General features: G+C 38.2%; 1 protein-coding gene and 1 long non-coding RNA gene across 6 annotated transcripts in view; one reads left to right on the forward strand and one right to left on the reverse strand.

Annotated features, from left to right (window-relative positions):
• The window catches only part of VPS13D (vacuolar protein sorting 13 homolog D), a 119,376-nt gene extending 100,074 nt beyond the window's left edge, over nucleotides 1-19,302 (forward strand). For all 4 annotated transcript variants that reach the window (XM_064525624.1, XM_064525625.1, XM_064525623.1 and 1 more), the window contains 3 exons: nucleotides 11,859-11,990; nucleotides 16,426-16,666; nucleotides 17,521-19,302. In XM_064525624.1, coding sequence (XP_064381694.1) covers nucleotides 11,859-11,990; nucleotides 16,426-16,666; nucleotides 17,521-17,652 — 505 coding nt within the window. In that variant the 3' untranslated portion in view covers nucleotides 17,653-19,302. The remainder of the gene's footprint in view (nucleotides 1-11,858; nucleotides 11,991-16,425; nucleotides 16,667-17,520) is intronic.
• A 2,305-nt stretch (nucleotides 19,303-21,607) lies between these two features.
• Nucleotides 21,608-26,152, reverse strand: LOC135330742 (uncharacterized). 2 transcript variants are annotated; one of them, XR_010392849.1, is made up of 3 exons: nucleotides 26,056-26,152; nucleotides 22,588-22,710; nucleotides 21,608-21,930 (listed from the first exon to the last, which is right to left on the reverse strand). It is a non-coding gene; the product is annotated as an uncharacterized LOC135330742 (long non-coding RNA). The 2 variants fall into 2 exon arrangements; XR_010392848.1 differs by lacking the exon at nucleotides 26,056-26,152 and adding an exon at nucleotides 23,342-23,461.
• Between the last annotated feature and the right edge of the window lie 622 nt (nucleotides 26,153-26,774).

The following is a 26,774-nucleotide window of genomic DNA, read 5'->3' on the forward strand; positions in this document are numbered from 1 at the left end:
CAGTCGAGGTTTACTTGAGAAATTTTGTGGCAAGTACTTTGACAGCTTCAGTAGGGAGAGTAAGCTAGGGTAGCTTCATTTCTGACAAAATTGGATAGACCCATTCAGTGACTTAAGTTATCTGGGTCCCTTAAGCAGGTCATCTTATATTTGAAAGAATAGTTTTTAAAGGATGAAAAAGCATTTCAGTTGTGAAACTAAGTTTGTGAGGAAAAAGCATTATATTGCATTAGAGCAGTCTCATATGAAGGGAGGCAGGTGAAAACGGACATCACAGCTGCACTATGGCTCACTTTCAAATGCTATACTTTTCAAGACGTGAAAGTTGACTCCTTTGGCGACAGGCAGACATTTGGATGTCTGGAAACTCATGTTTTCTAGTTAAGTTAAATCAATGCACTGTCATATGGGCCTGTTGTTATCTATCAGAAAATTCTGCAATTATAGAGTCTCTTCTGAAAAGCTGAAAAGAACTTTTAAACCCCTTGCTGGATTTACCACGGATTTATTCCACTGGTTACACTTTACATGGCACTTAAGAGGAGAACTACATTCACCCCACAAAATAAAATTCCAATACAGTGTGCCCACTCGCAGTATTTAGCTGTTAATTTCCTTATGATGTTAGTCTGTCTAGATACAAACATATTTACAGAAAGGAGCACATTTAAACGGGGGAGAAAACCTCATTTTCTTGAAAATATTTCTGTTTTTAGAGCCTGCATATTCTGCCTAGTTATCTCATATTTCAGTAAATGCTTTTGGACACAAAGTCCAAAAACTAAAGGAAACACCTTTGCTGTATTGTATGTTTGCTGTATGTCTGGCACTTGTTTTTTAGATCCTTCGTTATTTAGAAAGTTCTCCACTAAGTGATGTTGCTGTTTCAGTGTATTCTACGTCATAGTTATCTTGGTTTTAAATAATTAGACAAAGCTATATATTTAACTGGTCTGCAAGGATGTGAATCATTTGCAGTGATATCTCCCAGAATGGTACTGGGGAGGCTTTGAAAAACTAGCTTCATCTGTTAGCATCAGAACAAACTAAAAAGTCAGCGAAGATCAGGCAATGAAGTATTCGCAATTTCCATTCACAAATCTAGTTGCTTAGAATTAGGTGGGATAAGTGAAAAACGTATACACACCAGAAATGAACAAAAGCGTTATTCAAAACAGACGTCTCCGTTGGAATGTACCAGGACAAATCAACAGACTGCATTAAACCAGTCAGGCTTGATCCCCATTACTAAAAACATGCCCGTTCTGGGATGGGGGTTAAGTAACTTTTGGCCTTGTTACTTGTATTTTCAGTTTATAAAAATAACAGAAAAGATGAAACCAGTGTTAATGCAATAGCAATATAGTATTTATTTACTTAAAGCACAGAAGGCATGAACTGCTCACGAACGCGGTGGCTTTATGACCTCATGTCCAGAAATATCTGTTTGTTGTGCTAAAGGGGTCAAGTCTGGTGCAGTAGTCTAGGGCAACTTTCTTGGAAGTAATTTTTACTAGTCTTTCTTGCACTGATGAAGGTAAAAATAGATTATCAGTACTGAAGAGCAAAGCAAGTACCTGGGTATCAGAAATTATACACATAATCAGTAAGGGGACAAATGACAGACCATGATAAAGAGCAAGTGTGTACGGTGAAACAATCCTTACAAATAGCTATCTCAATGTCCTATCACTACTCTTAGTCCTTGTGGCTTCCCTTGTACTTACCTGTTTCTGTTGCAAGCGTTTGGAACACCATCTTTCAGTCCTCCTTCTATTCACTTCCACTCCAGATGATTTTTGACTTAGGATCACTTTAAAGGTTTCTTTACATCCCTCATTTCATGTCCTGAATCAGGAAGTGTCCTTTAATTGCTGCAGTAACTAAGCTTTGACTAGAGAGTATCTAAATGTGGACTTTCTCCATTCTGAAGCAAACACCTTTCTGTAGGAAATGCCTCTCATATACGAAGTGAAGCCTCGTTTTCTCCTCTACATACTGTATTTCCAGTAGTACTAGTTTTGTGTTACAAGAATTGCTTCATACACCTTCCTGCTAAGCATAAAAATTGTGGCACAGGTTCTCTGAAGTTTCTCCACATCTTTAAAATGGTAGAACTATTAAAACATGCTGATGGACAGGTAATGCTGTTTACACTGGTAAGATTTTATTTTCAAATTAAAAGATACAGCATTGCTTTATAACTAATACTGCTTCTATGTAGTGTGGCAAGCCAGATTAGTTTAGGTTCCTATTTATGTAGTAATTACAGGCTTACTTGAAAGCAGTTGACCTTTTGGCAAAGAATGTGCTAATGTACTGCTTACCCTGTTTACCTGTTACTAGACAGGATTTTTTCCTTTGTCACTAACAGCAAGTTTTTACGTTCAGTCCTAGTCCAGAGTCTGTATATGGGAGCCCAGGGCCTGCTGGGATAGGGTTTTACACTTGTGCTGTCCTTTTGCCCTTCCACTGAACTCTTTTCAGTCATGAGCAAACAGTCAGTGCCTGAACTAACAACCCTGCAATCCTCCAAAGCACGCCTCGCTTACAGTACCAAACAAAGGGAGGCCCGCGTGGGCCGGCCCAAGCCAAGGAATGCAGCTTTGGGGTTCTGCTCCATAAATTTAACCAGCACGACAAAAAGGAGATAATATGAGCTTTCGTGATGATCTGAAAGGGGGAGGTTTGTGTCCCATTGATTGCGGTCTGGCCTATTGCCAGGCCCCAAGCCTGACCGACAGTTGAACCATATCGTTAAGGCGTGTAATACAGCTCAAGTCTTGTACAGCAGCCAATGAGTACATATCCAGAGGGCAAAAGTTTATAAAGAGTTGAGGCTGTCCTGTTTAACCCTCTCACACTGCATGTAATATATACTGCTGCCATTCAGAAATAGTCACGTTGCTATTAAAAATGTAAACCTTCAACTTTTTTTACTTGGAAAAAATACATGTGTGTCTGATTTCTAATATGCAGCAGATTTATAAAGTGATCTGACAAAAATATGTAAAACCGATCCTTTAAAAAAAAAAAGTCCTGACCCACAGCTCTCTTTCAGTATTATTCATAGTTACTTACTTTTTTGTTCAGAGATATCTTCTGGGTTGTACAAGCTCTTTCATACAGATGGAGCTATTTATTGCCTTGATGTCACCTCATTTAGTATGTGGCTGGTATTTTTATGGATAATTTTTTTCACCTAATGTTGCTGTTAACATGTGGAAGGCTCTTTATCAGTTTTGCATGTACAGCCAGTTGATTTAAATTGTTCTTGCAACTGTTAACTTTAAAAATCACCTTTCTCCTTCTGTTAAGTTTGTGGTTGAGGGTTTTGCTGTACTTCTTGCAGCAAGCACTACTTGTAGTAACTGAAAAACACATGATGGAGTCTGTAGAAAACAAGAATATGGTCAACACAGTCCATTTCACTAGCCCTTCATGGAGACCTAGCAGTTAATACTCTTGTCCTGGATAGGAGCCAGTGGTTGCTTTCTGAGAAGGGATTTGCTTTCCCAGGAAGGTAAGTGTGTAATACGGAAACACTTCTGTTAAATTGAAATTCAAATGATTATGTTCACTTACTACAAATGGGCATTGCTTAGCCAGCGTTGATGGGTTTTTGACGGGACCACTACATACGTGAGCATAGAAGTAAGACTAATGTTCCCTCAGTAGATGGACCTGCACTCCCTGCCTCCGCCAGCAGATTGTATTCGAAGGTTTTAAGAGGAAGATTAAATAATTCACGCACTCTCTCACTTAAAAGTATCATGCTATGTAGTGGAATCTCTCTTGACATTACACTGTGCCCTGAGGCACAGTGACTTTATGACCCTGGTAATTTTAATATTCACTAAAGGCAAGTTCCGCTCATGTTGTTGAAATAGATGTTTGCAAGGAAAGCCCTGCTAAGAACTGTATCTTTTAAGTTAAATCAGAAGGCGAGTGGGAGCATTTTTCAAAACATTTGTAAGACAGGAAACTCCGAAGTGACAACTCTAGTAACATCGCTCTATAATCAGTAGAAGAGCCTGGGAGAAACTGGAAAGGGAGGTGGCAGTGTTACATTTTTGTGCACTTCTTAAGCTTAATGATATCAAAGTACTTGAAAAAGAGTTTGCTGTAGAACTAAACAGTCAGAGGTGGAGTAAGTGGCAAAGGTTAAAACTGGTTGATGCACACAGTATGACTGAGGTAAGTGGCATGCACCTGGCTGGTACGCAAGCATGTGGAAACTTACGCAGATACCAATTTTAATATGGATGTCATAAGAACATTCAGCTGGGTGAGTACACCTGCTGCTCTCCTGTTTGTAAAGAAGGCAAAATTAAGTTCTCACTTCCTTCTGAACTTGCAGCTTGAAGAGATTTAATATAATCATAAGCACAATGAATAGTATTCAATTTTGGTTTGATCTTGTCTACAAAAAGAAATGGGGGAGGGAAGTAACTACATCTCCAGGAAGCTGGCAGGAACAGCCCACATGATAAAGTTGCTTCTTCAGCATGCTGTAGTTCTCTGGAAAGTATACTGGGTCAGCTAAAGGACTTCAGCATCTGAGCTGGTAGATCCCTCAAAAGAGGAGGGATTTGACTGTAAGTGGGAGGTTTTAGCTCTAGGCACCACTTGTTTGCATGTTTCTGCCTGAAACTAGCATTTTGGGAGCACTCTTAACAAGTACAATATATTCCATGCATTTGCTGGAATAAAGAGTGCATATAAGCTTCCTCAGATATGCAGTCAGCAGGGAGCTGTCTGGCTCACGATTTTACACATTTTTGCAGTTAACTCAGATATTCTGATGCCAAATCCAGCACTTGGACTGACTGCACCGCGTGTGCATTTGTAACACACCTTAAAAGCATCTGTGTCTGAACTGGTGAATGAATTCCGTGATAGAGCTGTGCCAGCTCTCTGGGTTCAAGTGGCAGGACTTCAAGACATCATCTTCCTACACTTTCCTTGGGAACTGTACCCCCAAGGCCCAACACTGCAAAGGAGGCAACTGTACTTATTCTTTACAATATAGCATTACCATCTGCCAGTAGTCAAAATGCAAGTTATGGAAATACAAATTCCCATAGGTTCTGCAAAATTGGGCACAAATCACTTAATGTCCATCCTCTCAGATGCAGAGAACTAGCATATAGGAAATAATGCCTGTCCCTTTTTGCTCATTACAGGCAGAGAACATTCCTGCTTATCTCAACAGTTCGCCATTTGAAACAAAGTAGGAAGTAACTTCGACAAGGTGAAAGTAATGGAAATAGTGGATTTTTATTATTTTGCAAAAGAGTGATAGGAAATACAGGCTTTATCAGAAACATGTTTGTTTTCATTTGCCGTCCTTAAATGCTGTGATAGAGCTGCATCATCTGTAGTTTGTTTTGCTATGATATTTGAACTTTGAGGTTATTTTCTAACAGTTTCCATTATTTATCATTTATTTGATTCTTACACTCTTCAGTCTGCTCTACACACTGCGTCCTCCCATTGCACGTTTGAAAGACAGGTGAGGACTAACTTCATTCTGCATTTTATGGAAACGAGATGCATGGGATGATGACACCTAGTGAAGACTGCAGGCAGAATTCAGTCTTAAGTAACTGTGACAAGTATTTTACTCATTCCATCTTTTATGACAGATGATGTAATCTGTTCCTCCAACTATCAGATTCCGTCTCTTCTTAATGTTTGAAATGCACTAAAACCTCCTTAGACAAAGTGCTTTCTGTATTTATGAAGCAAGCTTTTTCCAAAGCCAAGTAGGTAACAGATTTAATATTATTTCTGCAAAATAACAGCAGCAACTGAATTTTTCTTAGGCTTATTAGCTGTCAATTTTCCTTTGTTTGAACTAAGGTTGTTTTGTAATTATTTCAAGAGAGAAAAAAATTGTTTCCAGGCTGAAAGTCAGTATGCCAAGTTACAGCTTGGAGCAGGCTTTTACAGATAAATTTTATGCAAACCTGAAAAATCAGGTTTACGATGGAAACACTGACAGAATTTGAGCTATACCAGAACTAGTAAGTTACTGCTTTAAATGGGTTAGAAAGATGAGGCTATTAAACTGTAACACTTTTGTTAACGCACCACGTTGATGATAGTTGCTGGAAGTTTTTGGCAGAAAGAACTGGGTCTAGTTATCATTACTAGAGTGTTTGGGAGAGCCCTGTGGCTAGAGAGAGCTCTTTGGAGGGCCTGCATGGCTAATTTGCACACCATTACTTATCACCTAGACTGGGCTTTGTGATTTTGGTGACAGACAGTCAGTACAACAGTTGAAGTAGCTGTGATGAGCCGCTTTCATGAAATGCTGTTTCAGAATGTCACAATTGCTGCTTCTTGCACTTAACAGCTATTGTTTGTGCTAGATTTTGGGTGTCCTCTCTCTTCTGATTAGGGATCAAAATCTGTACACAGGTTATACCATGTCTTCTGTCATACCAAAGCAGTATGTTCTGGAATTTGGAGGTCCCCAGAAGAAATATTCTAATGCAAATTGCATTGAAAGCCTGATACGTAATGCCCAAGTGACAGTCCAGTAGAAGTACCCAAATACTACTAAATCAGTCGTCTTTCCAAACTTACCTCTTCAGGGCTGTGGTAAGTGGTCTGTGGAATCACTTTAAGTCATAATATTGTATCTTGTTTGTTGGACTGTGCTGATAGGCTATGAGAGTCTGAAAGCTAACAGAAGGTCAACTGCTGTCTCCGTATGCCTTTCCCATTCCAAAAACTTCAGAATGTGTTAATAAATTTTAACGAAATACAACAGCGACAAAAGATGGTAAGTTTCTACAACTTCATAAAAACAAGTGCCTGTGTAGAAAAAAACTCTTTCATGAAAGTGTCTCAACTCAGGCAAAAGCTACTGCAGCTTTTCAGACTATTAGGTATCACAGAATCTACACCGGAGAGAGCTTAAGAGAAACCTCAGCTGGAGCCTTTATTTTCTTAGATGCTGAATATAATTGACCAAGAAACAGAAAAACCACAGGAAGCTGGATTGCACTGGTTCAGTTGCTCACGGAACAAGTGGTTGGCTTAATTGGTTTGTAGTTGCTAGTGCCGTTTTCTTACCAAGAAGGCAGATTAGGAATTTTACAGATGCAGATCTTAAATGAAAAATTGTAGTGATGGCTGTGTCAGTAATAGGTTTTTCTCTTGCTTCTTTGATCTTTGGAGAAGTTGTTTAAGTTCCTTAAGTTGTTGTATTCTGAATAATAATTTAGGGTTTGGTACTGAGAGTACTGAAAGATGCAGTAGCAAAAACACAAACTTTTAATCCGTATGTAATTTGAGAAGTGATGTGTTTTGTTTTTGCAGACAATTACCTAATTTTTTTTAACTAGGTACGCTTTAAGGAAAATTTTTAGATCCAGGAGAGATTAAAAGATGAGTAACAGTTATTTTCAAAAACACTGTATACTTCTATTTACCTAGCAAGAATTACCTATCTGTTAGTGCAAATGGTAAATGTGTAGTTACAGAATAATGATTAAAAAATGACTTGGGGAAACATGTGACATCTTTTGTTGTAGAGCTTTTTTTCTAAACTGGTAAATAATTATCACCAGTACATACCCGAACACCTTCCTTACATCACTGGGTCAGTGATCTGTTTGATCACAAAGCTTTTAACTTAAAACTGGTCAACGTGAATTCCATGAACTGTTAAGCAAAAGCCTGCCAATTAACACTGTTATAATAATTTCAGTTTTTAATGTGCATACAGCCATCTGAAATAAGATTCTCCAGTGTTCATCTTTGTTTGAACAGTGAAGAACTGTACTGTACGCCTCAACCTTCTGACACCATTTCTAATCTCTTTGTGTCTCCATTCAGCAGCACTCTTCCCTGCTGTGACTAGTAGACATGAGGGCATTTCTGTCTTGTGTTGTCTTTGTGTGCTTATTAAAAAAGAATCAGCAAATCTGTGGAGTGCATGTTTAACGTAACACAGATGTGGGCACACCACCGTTCATTCTGTTTTACAAATTTTCAGCTTTTTGCATTTCATCAGTGTTGCTTATTATTTACAGAATGTAACCTGAGACAGTAGAACAAATTTGTAGATTAAAAAAAAAAAAAAATCAAGTAGTGTGGAATGTTGTTAGCTGTCCAGACCAAACAGACCAGTTTGCCAAGAGCTGATGGACTAAGAGGATCAATGCAATTCATGCTAGCATTAGTGGCACTTTATTGAAAAGCAGCTGACCTTCTTATTGCCAAGGTGAGAATTACCTTTTATCACTAGGTTGAATGTTTTGGCACATAGGAGAGATGGGGACAGTAAGCACCATACTAACTTCTGTGTTTTATTTAAAAAAGAAAAGAAAAACCCATAGTTCACAAATTGCCAACTCTTCCAGAAATCCATTGTGGTGCCTAGTACTCTTGTTTAGTCTCTCTGACCTGCTTCTAAGCCAGACATTAGAAACCAGTGTTCTCTGATGTCCTGGTTTCTACAAAATAGGTCTGATTAAAAGCCCTATTCTTTCCTCATTTTTTGCAGTAGTCTTGCTTGCTGTGCTTCAGATGCCTCTTCTTATGGTGCTACAGATTAAATAGCATAGTTGAATGCTTATCTGAAAGCTTATTAGTATAAAAACCATTATGCAGTGTTGTTGCTCGTTCCAGTATGAATGGTTAAATGCTTCATTATCTAACTTTCCTGAATGCATAGTAAAAAAAAAAAAGTGTTCAAGTGAAAAGCTAATGATTGGCCTGTAGCTTCTGTAGCTAGTTAGAAGCTGTACATTAAACTTCAGTTGCTGTTTAAACTTGTTGATATAAGCTACACGTGCTGTAGAGAAGTTTAACGGCTAGTGGAGGCTTCTGGGATAAGCGAGATTTTGCAGTTATGATGCTTTTAAAAGGAGGGAAGTAAGAAAAGCAGCAAGATCTGAATATAACACCGGTTGGAACCTTTTAATTTCTCTGGAACTTTCTTTTAACATTTCACATTTCATGAAGACAAATGCTTGCTTTTGTTACTACTTTGTAAGAAAGGTTCATAAATATAACAATACTGTTGTGCAACAGTGCCAGGTACAGCAGAACCTCGCCTGTACCTAGAAAATCTAAGGGACAGAAGAGGCGTTTTGCTCCAAAGTTTTAATACTAGACAATAACAGAGATGGATGCAGAACTTAAGTTCTAACCCCTACATACAGTTGTTACTCAGTGGAATAATTTTAAATCATATATAGGTTGTGAAAGCCATCTTTTTACTTAGTGTTTCGACTGCTCTGATTCAGATGAATGCTACTAATGGAAGAATACCTCTATGCAGCAAATCTGAATAGCCTTTTTCAGCTAGTATGTGTAACACCGTAACTAATTAATGCATGTCTTACCAAAACCCAAAATTGTATAGCAGGACAGTCAAAGCAAAGCTGAAAACGATTACTATCTGTTAAATGGCTAAATGAGGATCTCTTGGCAACAATCTGAGGGAGAAGATGAGGGAAAAAAGAGCTTGTCCCTTCTTAACGTTCAAAAAACTGGTTTATTTTGTAAAGCTCTTAAAAGGTAATGGAGAGGAAGAGAGCAGAGGTTGACCGCAGGAGGAAAAGGTAACTTTCTGAACAGCTTGCTTACAGCTGTGCTGCCTAAAAACAAGGGAAATAATAGTCTCTTCTCTAGTATAAGAATTAACGGCCCCCCTTTTTAAGAGGTGTCCAAACACAGTGGCTTGAAGCACTTTGTAAAGGAAGACTGCATTGGTGTTTCTGAGACCGTGGTTCCATATGCCTCAGACATACTCCGCGTACTCCTCAGCAAACATAACTGTATTTCTGTTGAAATACCCAAAATATGACACGGTCGTTTTGTGGTCAGTGGGAGGCACATGATGCTTAATCCGAGCAAAATGTTACAGTAGCACACAGACTACTTGATATAGCATAGTGTGTGTGTGTGTGTGTGTGTGTGTGTATATATATATACACACACAAAAATATAGCATAGTATTCAATAGGACAAAGTAGTTCTGGTTAAGGAATAGGTGTGTGTGGGTTTATGTATGTATATATGATAAAAACTGGAAACTACCAAAATAAGCTTATGCCAGCTTGGAATTTTATGTGGTCATGTATTTTTTTTTGGTCTCATTGTTTTGATCTTACACTAGATAATGTTAAAAGCAGTAAGAAAAACTGTCAACAGAGGTAAAACTGAAAATTTGACTGATTATATTTTACTGGCAATATTAATGATTATGTTTGTTATGGTTTCTTACGCCCCTGCTGTCTCACATTCTTTTATTTGGAGAATTTCCACTTTTCATTTCACCCTCGTTGCCGACAAACTGACTTTTAGTATAACCATAGTTCAGCTGAAGTGCAGTCACTGAAGTCAACAGCTGTCTGTCTGTCCTAAGTTTCTTTCCAAAAAGGATCAGTGTAAGTGCTTCTTCTGAGCCACTGTAACTTTAGTTAAACAGGTCACTGATATAATAATCTCATGAACAAACTTATCAGATAGTCATAATATATGATCCCTATAAATCAGTTGATGTTTTTGTCTGCTGTGCTGTAAAGCCAGTATCTTTGGCTTCTATACCTTGTTTGCACAATGCGTTGTTGATACAAAACAGATCAATGATAGTCAAAACACACCGAGTTCAGTCACTCAATAAGAGAGCAGTTGAAGACAAATTTAAGTAAGTCATGAATGACATGTAAAATACTGTCTTCAAACAATGTTTACTGCAGCCAAGAAGGGAAGGGGCAAAAGAAGTCTGTCATGATTAGAAGGCAGGGATGTGGAAGACTCAAAGGAAAACAAATTTTAAAAGGGTACATTTGTTGCAAGTCTCACACAGGACTGCTGAAGGGGAAAGGTACCACAGAAACAAGGCTCCAGAGAAAACATCTGCAGAAAGCAAAGCTTAGAAGGCAAGTACTCTAGTGTGCTATTGCCAAGCAGCTTAAAAAGAAAATGTGTTGTTACATAGATTTTTTTTTCCCCACCCTTTTGATCAAAAAGGATAAAAGCAAGTTCATTGTACAGGGTCTTTACAAGCATCAAGATAGGAAGTAGAGTGTGCTAATCAGAAATGGTGCATTTTGTTTGAAAAATTAACGATAGGAATAGCCTGAAAGAGATATGAAAAAGCATGCAGCAGTCTCAGAGTGATGCTATTGGGAAAGGGCAGAGGATAAAGCAGGGCTAGGCAGCCTGTAACACAATTCTTCAGGGGTAGGGCGTTCCAAAGGCTTAAAGGAATTCAGAATATTGTTTTTTAACAAAATACTGCTAAGGGAGGAACCTAGCCTGCAGTTCTTTAGCACTATGGCCAGTATCAACCTCTGATGTCTCTTAGGCCATGTGTACGTTGGGGTTCTAGGGGTTGTTGTTTGTTTGCTTGTTTTTATATGTGCTCAAGAAAGGTAAAGTATGTTAAACCTGCTATGGAGGCTCTGACTGTGGATTTTTTTTTTGTCTTAAACTTGACTGAGCCTTCCTATGTCCGTAGCCTCTTAATTTTCAACCTAATGACACTCTGTCCATCAGTGTGAGCTCTATCTAGGTCAGTATACTCCACTTTCTGTAAAGAAGCAAGAAGAAACAGTCAGATCAACAGAACTCTACTAACGCATATATCTGAATGCTTTTTCATGCTTATTTACCATACTGCCTCCTAACTGCAGAATAAAACTGAGAATGTCATGTCTTCCTATTACACAATCCATATGCAGTGAGTATTAATGAAGACCTTGTAGTTTAAAAGCAGTCACACTTTGTATTTCCGAATAAATACAATTTTGTGTGCTGACAGGTTTAAATGGAAGGAAAAACACTACTGTTGCAGTAAGTAATTTTTTTTGCATCTATTTTGTATGTAGGACACAAGCTGAGAGAGTGAGAAAGCCACGCTGCTGTAGAGGACCTCAAGGACTCTTGCCTCGCTATTCAGAAAGTCAAGCAGAAGGACAAGAACAGCTGTTTAAACTGACTGACAACATCCAAGATGAGTTGTAAGTACTGACTTACACAATTACTAAGCAGCTACTGTGTTATCTTTGTGTTTTGGGGAAAGAGAGACTGATTTTACACACACACACACACACACACACACACACACACACACACACACACACACACACACCCCCACACACACCCCTTCATTTGTTTACTCTTGATGCTGATTAGCAGCACAGCATGAGCACCTGATGACTTCTACCATGGCTTATCCACTGACTATACAGCAAACACAATCGCAGGTGGCACAGGGCCCCTGTAGGTCACTTGTCTCTAACTGCAAGGCAGGCTGTCCGTGGAAGACTCAGAGCTTTGGTTTCTAACTCCTACACTTTGAGCCCAGCCCCCACTCTGTCTTTACAGAAGAAGAAATCTCAATCCATTTAACATGGTTAGTATGTCTTGCCCTCACTGTGCTTTGATAAAACAAGTACCTGTTGATAGGACTCATACTCTTTCCTCTTTTAATGCATTAATGTACAGGTACAACTAGCATCTCTTCAGTTATCTCTCTCTGCTGCCTTCTCACTATTTCTCACAGTTGAAGGCCTAAGAAAGTTGGTAGTTGCTCCATGGGAACAATACGCAAACAAGCACTGATCACTTATTTGTGCACTCTGAAGTGGCCCTGGTTTAAATATGAGAGAAGCTAACCTGGGTGTCTGTGGTACATGCTGTTCCTGAGCTAAGGTTGTTCACACTTAAAGACTGAAGTAACCTGCAAATATATTTAACTTTCGGGGGGGGGGGGGGCCACAGAGGGAGGAGAGCAGAAGAGTCAGTACTGATTAACTTGAATGGGTCATATGTGCAAAACTGATGGAGCGTCTATGCTTGAATGCCTTGGTTAAATGTGCATGCAAGTAAGTGAAAACAGCATATAATGTAGTAAGTGGTCAGTTTTAGAGTAGGAAAAAATGTGTATGGAGTTGATACCCAGGAAAGTATCTGTATGTTTCTACAGGACATGTTAGTTTGTTAGATTAGGGTCTTAAGGCATAATTCATTATTTATACTGGTCTCTCTGTACCACTGTTACCCAAACAGCTGTTTTCAGTGGAGAGGGTAAGATGCTGTGTTTTGGATTTGTCATCCCTCAGAGCATCTTCCAAGGCAAAGTAGTTGAAATTGTTTTCAGTGTTCCCCCCCCCCCCCCCAAAAAAAAAAAAAAAAAAGTGAAACACGATGGTGAAGCTCTGAAGAGGGATGTACAAACTCAGCAGGCTATTTTAATTCCACCAATGGCAATAATCAGGCACTGAAAGGCTTGTGCCAGTTTGGATCTTACCTTCAGCAACCTGTAAGGAAGAGTTTGTATTGTGCCACCTCCTTGCAGTCCCACGGTCTTACACCCTTCCTGTCCTATTTTCATCTGAGAGACTTCATGCTATTGTGTGGATACAGTCTGACTGTAAGTGGGAAAAATTGGAAGAGGCCAATGTGTGACAAAAATTTTAGCATCAGCTTTTCACAAGTGTACCTTGTAAGCAAATCTGTGGGCTCTTGTCATTAAGAGTCAGACTGTTCATTTACTATGACTTTCACCATTAGGAACATCATTCAACAAGAAAACAGTGTTTCTTGTCATGGAAAATAAGTACAAAATTATGCCTCTGACTTTTATCCTAGTATCATAATCAAAAACACATTTAAAGACCTGATTATTTGCATATTTTCCTTCAGAGTTAAATCCATAAAAGGGGTTTAATACCTTGCTCTACTGTTCTAACTAAATGTTTCCACATTTTTTTCCAGTTAGGCTCACTGTTTCACTTCTGGAAAATATTGTGTAATTACTTCCTGATGTTGTTAAAAACCCACAAACTCTCCAGAGATCTGGTTGCTTCTGCTTTGTTCTACTGGATCATGTTTCATTTAATTTTTCATTTTCTTTTATTAATTTGAGATTTTTAATAGTACAAAAGTATGGATTTGTTTTAAAAAAACCTAAATATCTTAAAGTAGTATCTTAAAAGGTTAAATATGTGTTTTTGAGAACTAGGCACAGAGAAATAAGATTTGGCAAGAGAGAATGGGTAATGATGCATGACTCAAACTTAGAACAAAATGTAGAGCCTGAATTACAAATTAGCTAATGTTTCTATGCTTCACCATAAAATCGTTGTCTTCTGTTTCCATTTCTCAAAATGCACACATGACACCAGTGACAACCTTGTATGAAAAATTAGAGATACAATCTGATCTTCATAAAAAAGAAAAGAAAACAAAAAACACACACACACGCACGCGCACACACACAAACCAACCAACTGTGGTCCGATTTCCCCATTGTTTCCACTGAACTTAGAATAGCTTTTGGTGCTTTGCATCCATGAAGAGGAGGGCCTTAAGACTGCACTACCATATATCAGGAAAACAGCTGTTCTCCTTCTGAAGGTATACAAAACCCTCTAGAATTTCTTAACATTGTTGTGACAATTGCATAAAACAGTGATACTGTATTAAGAATTTGTGAAAAATTACCTTCTTTTAATGTTCTTTCCTTGCTGGAAGAAGTGAAGGTGGCCAGTGTGCCAGCAGGTTCCCTCTGGTCCTGTTTCTAGTGGAAGTCTCCGACCTGAGTCAAGGCCAAAATCCACCACCACATTAGCAGACCTATCTTTGTAAAATACTGTACTTGTTTTCTTATCTGTGTGCTCTAAGGAGAGGGACAGATCTGCAGGCCATAATGCTGCTGTGTTTTAAAATGAAGACTTGTATGACATCTCTTAAAAAATGCAACTCTTCATCCTAATTGATTAATTTCAGAAACCTTACTTGAACATTGGAACTCTGAAGGAAAACAGAGAGAATTGCTTTTTTTCAATAACTGTGTTAATGTCTTTCACCCAGGTTTTTTTATGCTGAAATTTAAATTTTTGTCCATTTTCTTTGACATAAAGAACACACTTCACTACCTGTTCCTCCAGTTCAATTCCATATTATGCATTTTCATCCAAGATTAGAGCAGGGTGAAGTACAACATTATACGGCTTTTGTTGAATATCTGTGCTCTTCTCAGCACTTAAATGAAAGTTTTAGTTGTTATCTTGGATGTGTGTGTATGCCTTTTTCAAGTAGAAGCAAGAGCATTTGTAAGGTGATGTCACGAGGAAGTACACGGCAGAAAAAGGACAAGCTCACTGCAAAATAACATCTTTCAGAAAACTATTAACAGAAAATTACTGGAATTATTCTGTCATAAAGTTTTCATAAGAAATTATATGACCTTTTGAAATGTTTTTGATTATAAAAATTCCGTTTATTGCTAAGGATGTTCAGATGTAGCTCGGAGTCATTTGTGCAAAGTGTTACTTAAATGAAAGAGCTGACTAGTTTTGGAATTGGTAACTCGGTATTGGTAACTGGAGGAGTATTTTGCACAACACATTAGTGCAACAGTGGACAGACTTGTAAACGCAACAGTTCAGAAAACAGTAAATTTGAACCTACCTGAGAGCAGGAGAATCTTATTCTTACAGATATGCTTATACCCTTGTGGACTGTTGACAGAGCATAATTATTCCATTTAGCACTCTTTCTGAGTTATAAACCCAAACTTAATGGTCTGAATTTCAGTATTTAAAAAATCCACTAATGAGATTCATTTTAGTAGAAATCGGAAGTGGGGCAGAAGTGTTTGTGTGTAAAATATCTATTTCACTTTTGCATTCCTTACTGCTATTTTTATACATCAACCTTTTTGGACATCATAATTCTCAGTCTTCTTAATTCACCCTTTCTACCTCCCCTATTCATCACTCAGACTAATCTCTCTAGGGAAATCTGCTTGCTGCTTAACCTTTCACCCACCATGTTAAACAGCTAATTTCTCTTTTCTAGCTACTGATCCAGGCAGCAGGTTAAACTTGTTCTTTGCTTTTAAAGGGAAGGGAGGTATGTGGCAAAATGAAACACAGTAGGTATATGTATGTTTGTGTGTGTGTGTGTGTGTGTATATATATATATATATATATATATATACACGTGTATATATATATATAAAATGTATTTTAGAAGGATAATGCTGTAGTCATAAATATCTGCATACCATTCACATAATCAGCAATGGAACCGAAGTTACAATTAAGCTACAATATTAGGGCCTGCAGTGTTCAAATGCAAGGAAATTACTCTTTCTAAGCCATGTTAAAGAATGCTTTTATATACCCTTTTTATGTCCAAAGCTAGAAGCCAGACATTTAGTGCTCATACTTGATTTACAGTGTACTTTTTTTTTTTTAAACTGGGTGAGGGGGTACTCATCAGCTCTCTTTTTATAACAGTTTATAGAGTAAATACAAATGAATTGTACATATAATGCCATTAACTTTTCAGAAAAACTTCTAAAGGTCACCTGAAACAAAACAGGTTAAGACATTTGTTACAGTTTTTTAATCTTTATATGATGTTTTTCTCCCTCTTCCCCAGCTTCATAGCAGTGGAGAACATAGACAGCTACTGCGTTATCATTTCATCTAAAGCTGTTTATTTCCTGAAAAGTGGTGACTACGCAGACCGTGAAGCCATCTTCCTAGAAGTCAAGTATGATGATCTCTACCACTGCCTCGTTTCAAAAGATCATGGGAAAGTGTATGTACAGTTGACGAAGAAAGCTGTTAATACAAGCAGTGGTGTAGCAATGCCCGGCCCATCGCAACAAAAACCAATGGTAAAGATCTAGCACCTATGGCTTTATTCATGCAGGGTTTTTTTTTTAGCCCCCTTAGTTCTAAAAGTGTTTGTAGTCATTAGTATTTGGTTTCCTGTGCTGCACAACAATGAAAACTTTGTTCTCCCAACAGTGTAAATAGCTGCTGCTAGAAAGACTGAGGTGACAGGAGAACTTATTCCTTAAACTCATAAGAAAGCTGAAGGAAAAAAATCTATAATCTTCCTGAAGGCAGAAGTTAAAATAGGAAAAATATTTCTTTACCTGAAAAGGGCTTTTTAATTTTACAATACATACACTGAATTTAAGTACTTTGCCTTATACTTATTACTTTTATGCCTTATTACTTATAACTTTCCATTCTCCTCACATACATAACACTTTTTGCTGTAGAATATCTGACTGAAAAGACTCCTTATGTCACGCATATAAAGTCGATCAGAGCTCTCACTGCTCAACCTATCACAGTTTTTTTCCTTCGCTACAGTAGTTGCTCGGGGGTCTATTTTACAGACAAGTTTACAAGCTCACCCCTGACCCAAGTCAGTTTTCATTCCAAACAGACAAGCCAGATGAAAGGTAGGAAGGGAAGCAAAGGAAGTAACTTCAAATATTGCAGGATGTTTCTGCTCTCTTCCTAAAATACCTAATTTATAGTTACCTGCATCACACTCTCACTTCTTCCGTACTTCAGCCTCAGCACTGAGGAGGAAAGAAATCACCACTAAACACTTCTATTTGTTACAGAGGACTTCAAACATAGCCCATCCAACCCTTTCAATTAATGGAGTAATGAAAATTATATTCTACTTTAGACAACAGTAGTGCTACATTAACAAACTTTTTTTTTGCAGGTCCATGTGAAATCTGAAGTTCTTGCAGTAAAGCTATCTCAAGAAATAAACTATGCAAAGAGCCTTTATTATGAACAACAGCTTATGTTAAGACTCAGTGAAAATCAAGAACAATTAGAGCTGGACTCTTGAAACATCTTCCTTATTGCCCGAGTGAAGTGCAAGTACCAGTCTGGAGCTGATGGTTTTCTGTAACTAAAGAAAGTACAACACTGGAAGGGGAATAAAGACAATTTTAGTATTTACTAAATTGAATCATTGTGAGTGACAAAATAAGTGTGGTGGGCTCTTGGGGTTTTTTTTTTTTTTTTTTAAGCATTAGTTATATAACAAAGATATAGTCAAAATGCATTTGGTTCTGGGAGAAGCCCTGTATTTTGCTAACCTGTATATATGTAAAACAGTGTTTGATGTAAATAAGGAAGTACAGACCAGGGTGTTGGTATATATAGAAGTCTGTTTACTGTGTAAAGATATCAAAGAAGCTATACTGAGTCTTACTGCACTAACTGAAACTATCCATATTCTTTCTCTCTCGCTCTCCTTTTCACAGTACAGGAATGTAGATAAAAGAAAAAAAACTGAGTTAATTGCAGCTGTTTGTAGCTCTGTTCAACACTGTGATAAAGGTGCACTGTTTGGTTTGGTTTTTTTTTTTTTCCAAATTAGTGGTACAGTTAAATGCATGTGTACCTAGTGTTCCACTGAAATTTTCTCCTCCTTTTTAATAAAAGAATTGTATTGTTTTGTTAAATATTGCAGTGAGGGCTCACTAATTCAATTACATTTTCAAAGTATTAGAAAACAAGCTGATTCTGTTCTGAATACAGAACTTAAACTTTGCAAAGTCTGCACGTCTGGAGGCCCCTGCTCCCAAGTTGTTTTGAGAACAGTTCACGTGAACAACCTTGGAAACTGAAGTCTTTAACTTCAGTCTTTCCCTCTGTTCTGATTCAGTAAGTATATATAGTTGGCTGGTTACTGTGGAAAGCTGCTAGCATTGGCTTGGACTGAAAATGTCTGGAAGGGGGGAAAAAATTATGTATCACTGCATTATTTGTCCTAAGGAAAACCTCTTCAAAGTTAAACTTTTTGAAATAACAAAAATAATACGCTTCTTCAAATGTTATATATCAAATCAGTATTTGTCTTATCAACTTTAACAAAGCTAGAGATCGAGGAAAGAGTGTATTACACCTTTATTCACAAAAGCTAGGGAAACTAATGGCACTGTAAGGGTTTTATGTATATATTATATATATGTAATGAACAGAGGGAATAGCCTGCAGATGAATTTTTTGCTTGTGTATAATGTTTGCTCTCTGGTGATGGTTCAGCAAGTGTGCTGAATGCCTGCATGCAATATGGCATCTGCTGTGCAAGGCTAAAGCATGAGCACGTGATTTTCCCAAAACTCTTGAATGATCTTTTGCAGATTTCGGGAGACTTTCTTGAACTGTTATTTTGTAAACTTTTGACTCAAAATAAGAAGTCCACTAGTTTTACTTTCAAGTTAGTTTACCTTTTCATATCCTTTCCTAAAGGCATACAAGAATATTTTTAAACTGAAGGCTAGAGTAAAACAACTTTTAATTCCTGTAATGTGAAAGGTAGAGGCTTACTGTGTAACGAGAAAATGTGATTATCAGTGGATGTGTATATGGTCTGCAGCTGAAAATGAAAATCCATAAAGGTCCATTATGCAAATGAAACTGATTTAATACATCACTTTTGTATATTTCTCTGTATAATTTTTAAGTAAAATGTAGACTTTGACAAGTGTATTGGCTCAACAGTGCTTTAACATGCCTGTCCTATTGGACTTAGCCATTAGGGCCTTCTTGCTGCTACTCTCTCCTGTAGTTCTCTTTTATTGCTGTAAAAAGCTGGTAAGATAGAGGATAATGATCTGCATACTTAAATTTTGCAGCAGTTGAATAAGCAGGAGCTGAGTTGTAAACACCTGAAAAAAGTTTGACACTATACTCTTTGAGTTACCTGAACTTGGGGAGCCACAGTAGATCACGGCTTAATTTGCTTATTTTTTTAGTCTTTTTGGAAAGAGTTTAACCTGTTCTTTGACTGGTGATAACGACTAAACAAGACATTATTTAAACTTTGAAAGACTGTAGCCCACTAGCCTAGCAGGACATCAGTGCCATGGACTGTAACTGGCTTAGACTCTTCAGGTATGTTACTATTCTAGGACTGATCCTGTGCTCCTCCCGAGTAGAGTTTCTTACTCGCAGCAGACATGGTGAAGCTTTACTCTTGTGTGCACGCACACGCCACTGATTACAAGGGGTACAGATCTACAGACAGAGCTGCAAGAAGCATCTTGTCTCGTTTAGCATTCCAGAACAAATTGAGTTAGAACGCTGTGGGGTTTTTTTGCAGTTCAAATGATGTTATTTGTTACTGTAACCCAACTATTTTTATATCATTTCAGAACTCTTACTGTGGACTTCCTATTGTTATTGGCACTACTAACATTAAGTGAGTAAATGTAACTTTCAGATTCCAAGAGCCATACTCAAAAATAGCTTTCAGAGGATGTGGAGAATAAGTAAAAGAAGTCTCCAACTTTCACTCAAATTTTTGAGAACTCGAACACGAGCTGTAAGCAGACAAGACAACCTAATCGTTCCATTTACCAAATTATGCAAAGTTCTTCAGATTGTGAGCATTATGAAGGCAGTCACCCTCAGCCTGATTTCAGTGGAAGAGGTGGGAATGCTGTAATAACAGAAGTGGAAGACTTCAAAATTTCAGAAATGGGGTGGGGGGAGAGAATATTCACTGATTAGACAGTAAGACAGATTCTGCCCCCCACACACTATTTTTAGAACATGGCCAATACAGTTCATGCAAGAAAATGCTATTTCATGCTCATTTGCTAAATTTTACCTGAAGTTGATGATACCTTTCCTAAGTAACCATTCATCTCTACCTGTTCAGAACAACAGAATGCTAATAAAGATGGAAATAAAGCATTGATCTTTAGGTTGTATTAAAAACCCTATAATCCATGCTGCACTGTGTTGTAATAAAACCCTGCTGCTGCCTGTTTGCTTGGCTTTTACCCACATAGTCCTACATGTTCTCTGTCCACCCAGACCAACTTCCTTTTCTTGCCAGAGCTGCTGTTGAAGAAATGTAAAATAACCACTGTCCATACGAGTTATTTCACCATGACTCTGAAGACGTGAAATAAAAAACTGAGTCCATCCTCTCCATCCTGCCTACCCCGCTTGTTTACAAAACAATTAATAAAGAGAACTGTCAAGGATACAGAAATAGTTATTCCTAAGTTCCACAAGCACCTTTGGGTGGCAGAACAGATGCCTAGCTGCTCTCTCACCACATAAGTCTGAAATACACAATTCCCTTGGAATTTAGGTTGTCAGGGTAGATCAAACCCACACTTAAACCGCATTTCTCTGACCCGGACACTCAGATATCTGCGTCTGAGATAGTCTCATTTTCACAAAGTCATTTTACAGTGGGAAATCTAGATGCTAAGCTATTGAAATGCTGGAGGAAAAGATTAATTTAAATTAAATTAATTATTATTTAATTATAATTATTTAATTAAATCAATTAATTAATTGATTAAAATCCAGACATCTTGCTTACACATATGAACAAACAGCAACGATGATAAAGAAATGCTTTTGTGCTGCAGTAACTCAACAGAATACAGGTCACCTACCCAAGCTCTCCAGTGCTTTGAGTAAAACAACACACCTCCAATAAATGGTAATTTAGGCATTAATTAGACATTTGCTGCTTCAGACTGCATGATCACCATGCTCTTCCATGCAGCTAGTTCAGTTTTTATTACAGATCCTAAGTTTTGCTTTCTAGACAACAGAGGTCATCACAAGCAGCAAACAGCAAAATTGGCATCCAATCCCTCTGCTCCATTATTCAAATCAAGCGCAGCAAATAAAATTTATATCTGGAGAGATCAAAGATGGAAACTAGCCCACATTAAAAAAAAAAATACATTAACTAACTAAAACAACTCCTGTTTAAGTAATTAATAACTACTACTATTATATTTTCACCATTAGGCCTTACTTGTTCTTTCAGGATTTTAGGTTTTTTTGTTTTTTTGTTTTTTTGGGTTTTTTTTACACTCTATGACAGGCTCATAGATAACAAGAATGTGACAAGGCCACTAGGACTGCTTTTCGCCGAGGAAACAGCAGGAGAAATCTGGTAAACAAGCTGGTACTGCAAAAGCACACATGTATAATAAAGACCCTGAAATAGGCAAAAATCCACATCACTCACCCATTCGTTCTTTGCAACCAAATGTAATTGCTGGAAGAAGTCCTCAGCTGGTAACAGGCACTCCAACAGTACAGGTGGGATGAGCAGCTACAACATCTGCCTGTTTGCCACCTTTGGAAGAAGAAGACAATGAACAGTTTTCTGAAATGGCAGGAAAAAAGCCTTTCTAACTTTTAAACTTTTTTGGCACAGGCATTACATTCTACATGTACTACGCAAAGATCAAGCTGAAACAGTTTTCATTACAGTCATTACTGAACCCTAAACAACAATTTGAAAATGGCTGAGTTTAGGTAACAAATTAAGTAGAGGCAATGAAACAGGAAATACAAAATGAGATATTCCTGAAACGAGGTCAACAGCACACAAGATGTGGACAACATCCTTCCTCTCCTACTGCTCTTGAACAGAATCTTCCAATAAATCAACTAGACACTATCTGAACAACTTAAGTAGTGAATTCTGTTTATTGAAAAAGTGTAGTGCTTATATTTTTGTGGTGAGAATGGTAAGTGGTCAGAAGTCCTGCTTCTCAAAATGGAAATCTAACCATAACATTTCCTTTAACAATGAGATTTTGATCTATTTGCTATCCTATTTCCTCAACTGCATTTATATCTTTTTTTTCATTAATAGAAGATTTTCTAGGATCCTAGGCAAGCACGCACACTCATTTACGCACTCTCATATATATCTGTATCTATATATATATCTCTTTCGATAGCTTAATCTCACAGAAGAAAGCTGTAGGCAGAATTCAGCACTGACCTGTTTCCTACATCATACAATGCACCAGATGATGACTCCTCTAGGAATAACCTTGCTTGCTCTGTCTCTCTTCCTTGTAGAATATTCCATTTGCTAATATCACAATGATTTTACTCCTGGTACCTGGGGATGAAAAGCAGGTTTCTAGGAACAAGTTCTCTTCAGGTTACAGGCAGCTGCAAAGATGGAAAAAAACAAAACAACCCCCTCCCCCCAATATTACTAGTGCAACAGTTGTTTCAACTCCAGTTACATAGCTTGGTTTCTCACAAAGAATAACATGGGGGGGGGCATATGTATATGCATACACACACACACCCATATATATATATATAAAAAAAACACACAAAAAAACTTGTCTTGAAAAGTGATGGCTATACTCCCAGCTTCTCTATTCTTAAAAGCATAGTTGTTATGAAGAGGAAACACAGAGCCTTACTCTCTGGAAAAAACAGACCATGCCAAGATTCCAGTCCAGACTTATATAAAATTCAGGCTTCATGGCAGACCCTTAATCAGTACACATTATGATACTTAGTTTTATCAACAGTGGGGCTAAGGCCAAAACACTTTCATTTCCCCACTTGTAATATCGGTCCAAATTTATTACAGTTTGGTTAGCTTCTGTCTATGGTAGCTGCCCAATACTCTAACAGTCTTAAAAAAGGAATCGTGACAGTGCAAATCCATCTGTCTCAGTAATACCATGGAGTTACTTAGCTGAGAAAATGTTTCCTTAATAGAGGTTACAGACCAATTTCTCTAAGACTGAATTGTATTCCTTTCCTAGCTCTTCCATCGTCAGATTTTCTGAAGTGGGAGAACGCGAGTTAAAACCAGCACCAGATGTGTCATACATAATGCTGGGTCCTTGCACTGTGACTGGGTTTGCACGTCTCATAGATACAATAGACTGCAGTGTTAGTCATATGAAAGGAAACTTGCCAGAAAAAAAAAAAAAAAAGTTACTCATTAACCACTGACAAACATTGGGGGAAAAAAAAGCTTTCTGCTGTTTTCCTCAGTGGAACTACAGCATATTCTAGTATAGACATAAAAATAAACTTGGAGCTAAATGCAGTTACATAAGAGATGCATGCCTACTGCATTATTTCAGTTCTATTAATGGCCTGTTATACAGCTATGTTGTCTTAATACAATTGGACTCCAGTACCACAAGGGTTTTTTTGGTAACTGACAAACTATTGCCCAAGCAATGTGCCCAGCACAAACAGTTCTCTCTGGATAAGAATAACCTTGCACCTCGGGCCTATTCTGGTCTGACTCAAAAGTACTAAAAGGCCATGAGAGAAGTAAACAGCTTTCATGTGCGTTTACATTTTGGATAAATGGATGGGTCACCCAAAGGACAAGGACTGTGTATAGGAGCTACAGAACAATTGTTTCTGCACCCTGAAAGCACAGGCAAAAAGGTCCCCTGAGTAGTGCAGCTCTCTAAAGATTTTACCAAATAAAAGAAAAATCTATCATATCAACTGCCCATCCATTTGGGAATCATCTTCCAATACTATCAAGCTTGCCTAAAAGTTAGCTGCTACTAGATGCCCACGTATCAAGTTTGGTTTTGACTAAAAGGCATTAAGCACGTAAGGGGCAGTACAATTCTCTGCAGACACAGCAGCAGCAAATATGTGTTTTGACCGTGGAGGATGATTCACCATATCCAATGATTGTTACTCCAAGGCCTTTGTAAGCAATCTGCAGGCAGAGGCACAAAATTTTAGGTAACAGCATAATGAGGTGACAAAAATTTGTCCCTGTATATAGTTTTGATGGGAAAAAGCCCACCACAGGTCTGCAGAACCAAACTGCCTCACCCACTCTTGTTCTGGTAAAGCCAAGAGCCTGACATGTTAACTCCCAGAAAAACACCAGTGATCGCCCCCTCCCCTTTCCAACTGTGTGCCACTGAGCCTCAGACCAGCTCTGAAAAACATGCTACTCTGTGCAGACTAAGCGCAAGAGAAAATTCAGACATTTCACAGGAGCAACACAACACTCCTGTGGTACAAATGAGTAGGACTAGGCCCAAACACAGACAGTTAAACTAAAAACTAGAGAGCAGTTTGGTATCTTGACTAAAAACGCATACTTAAGTAAAGCGCAAGGCCAGCATCAGAACCTGGGATCTTGCTCCCACTTACACATCTTAACCACAGTACGGTTCAACTGAAGCCTTACAGCACTCCGGAAAAGCAGTTCTTGCAAGAGCAGCGTGGTGTGGAGATAAAGTGAAAACAGCACATGTAAAAATGCACAATCCAAAAGGACTGTCTGTCAGGACAAACTTGACAGGGACAGTTTTACTCCCAGCATTAATCACAGCTCTGCCAGATTCAGACGCAGGAGAGCTGTTCACCCTTCTTCCCTGAAAAAGTGTCCTTCAAACAGGAACTCACTAGCTTGCCTGCTCTTTCCAGCCAGAAAAATTAAAACCTTGTACCTGGATTGCTAAATTATCAGTTACTATCCAACACTGGATCTTCAAGGCCTTGCTGGCATCACACTTGCCCTGGAAGCAGCTGAACTAAGTTCTTTAAAAGCAAACAAGCAAAACATACAGCCAGAAAAGGGAACTGCACCTCCAAATAATAGTGGACTACATTTACGTGCTCACCACCTCGTCATCTTTTTTAAATAATGAAGAACTGTATTCATTCAGAACCCATCATGATAACAACTAAGCACCTTGTGATTTTCACTAAGCAGTTCTAGTCTCTTTGACCAAACCTTTGTGTGCCAATCTTTCTTTCAGGAATTCTTTTTAATCTCTAAGTACAGAGGGAACATTATTTGAGGCAAACATTCCAGAAACTTGAAGAATATTTTTAGTATTATCTTCTGTGCCACAGTACATCTTTATTTGTGGTACAACAGCAGTTGCACTATGAGTCTTTAGAGGGTTACCCAGAGACTACATTCTCACACTCCAAGTTCAAAAGGGTACATGCAGAACAAGAGAATACAAGAGCATATATAAATAGATAAACTATTCTTTCTAATTTAGCTCACTATAAAGCTGACCTCCAACCACACTGTTTACTTGCTATCTGCGCCTCCAATCACACTATTTACTGCCATCTCTAAGGCTTCTTAGGGTCTTCTCTAATCTGTACCAGCCTCAGTATGCAATGCACCAACTTGAAATTTGGCCACCTTGTTAGTAACCTGGCAGGAGAATCTACTAGGCACACTGATCAGGACTGTGTCCTGAATGAAGCGTGAAGCTAGTTACTACTTGTATGTCTTGCTCAACTGACACTTACTCCAATTGCTGATCCCATCCATTAAAAAAAATATATTAAAAAACAAACAAATATCCACCTGGAAAAATAAATCTCTGCTGATAAAAGGCTGTCAGCAAAAATAAAGTCACCAAGATTGTAAGATCTTACAAAGATCACACCAACAGCTGAGCTTTATAACCATGTTTAAGAGCTCACTTACCAGCTTTGAGCTTCCTGATTTCAAGCGGTAAATCCACGTAACTCAGAGACATTCACCCAACTTTTTCTTTTCAGTAGCTACATCTTGTGTAGCTACCACACATCAAAGGAAGGTGACCTGGAAAATATATATTTATACATCAGAAACCTGTAAGGCATCACAGGAGACACAGAAATTCTCATAGCATCAGCAGTGTTGGATGCACTCAGAATTTCAAAAACAAGCATCCAGTGTAAAAATAGAGGTTATGGGCCTATTTGAAAAGTTACTCATCCATGAGAAGCAGCTTAGTACCATGTGAGTGCCTGAGCCTTAGCTATATATTCACTCTAAGATTATGGTACTATTGCAGGATCTGTTCGTTGTGGGATCTGGTGTAAGTTTGAAAGAATCCACGCAGAGCATAAGAATCCACTTTCTCACTTTGCACACAAAAGCAAGCATTCAAGAATCACATCAGTAACCGGACTGTGATGGGGGAAAAGGAGGTTTCTTTCCATCTTTCATTCACAAATGCTGAAATACCAGCGATTTGCAACAGAAACCATGCCACTAACCAGTCAATGATCAACTCAAGCACAGCACAGTGCCCACATATTCCACAGCAACAAGCATCTACATCCTTCCTGCATCCTTGCATTCATCAACACTTCTTCCCACTACCTGTGAGGAACAGGTAACAGTTGGGAACAGGTTTCTGCCACAAGCAAGACACACAG

Source organism: Dromaius novaehollandiae, chromosome 24 (genome assembly GCF_036370855.1).
Source record: "Dromaius novaehollandiae isolate bDroNov1 chromosome 24, bDroNov1.hap1, whole genome shotgun sequence".
NCBI classification, from domain to species: Eukaryota; Metazoa; Chordata; class Aves; order Casuariiformes; family Dromaiidae; genus Dromaius; species Dromaius novaehollandiae.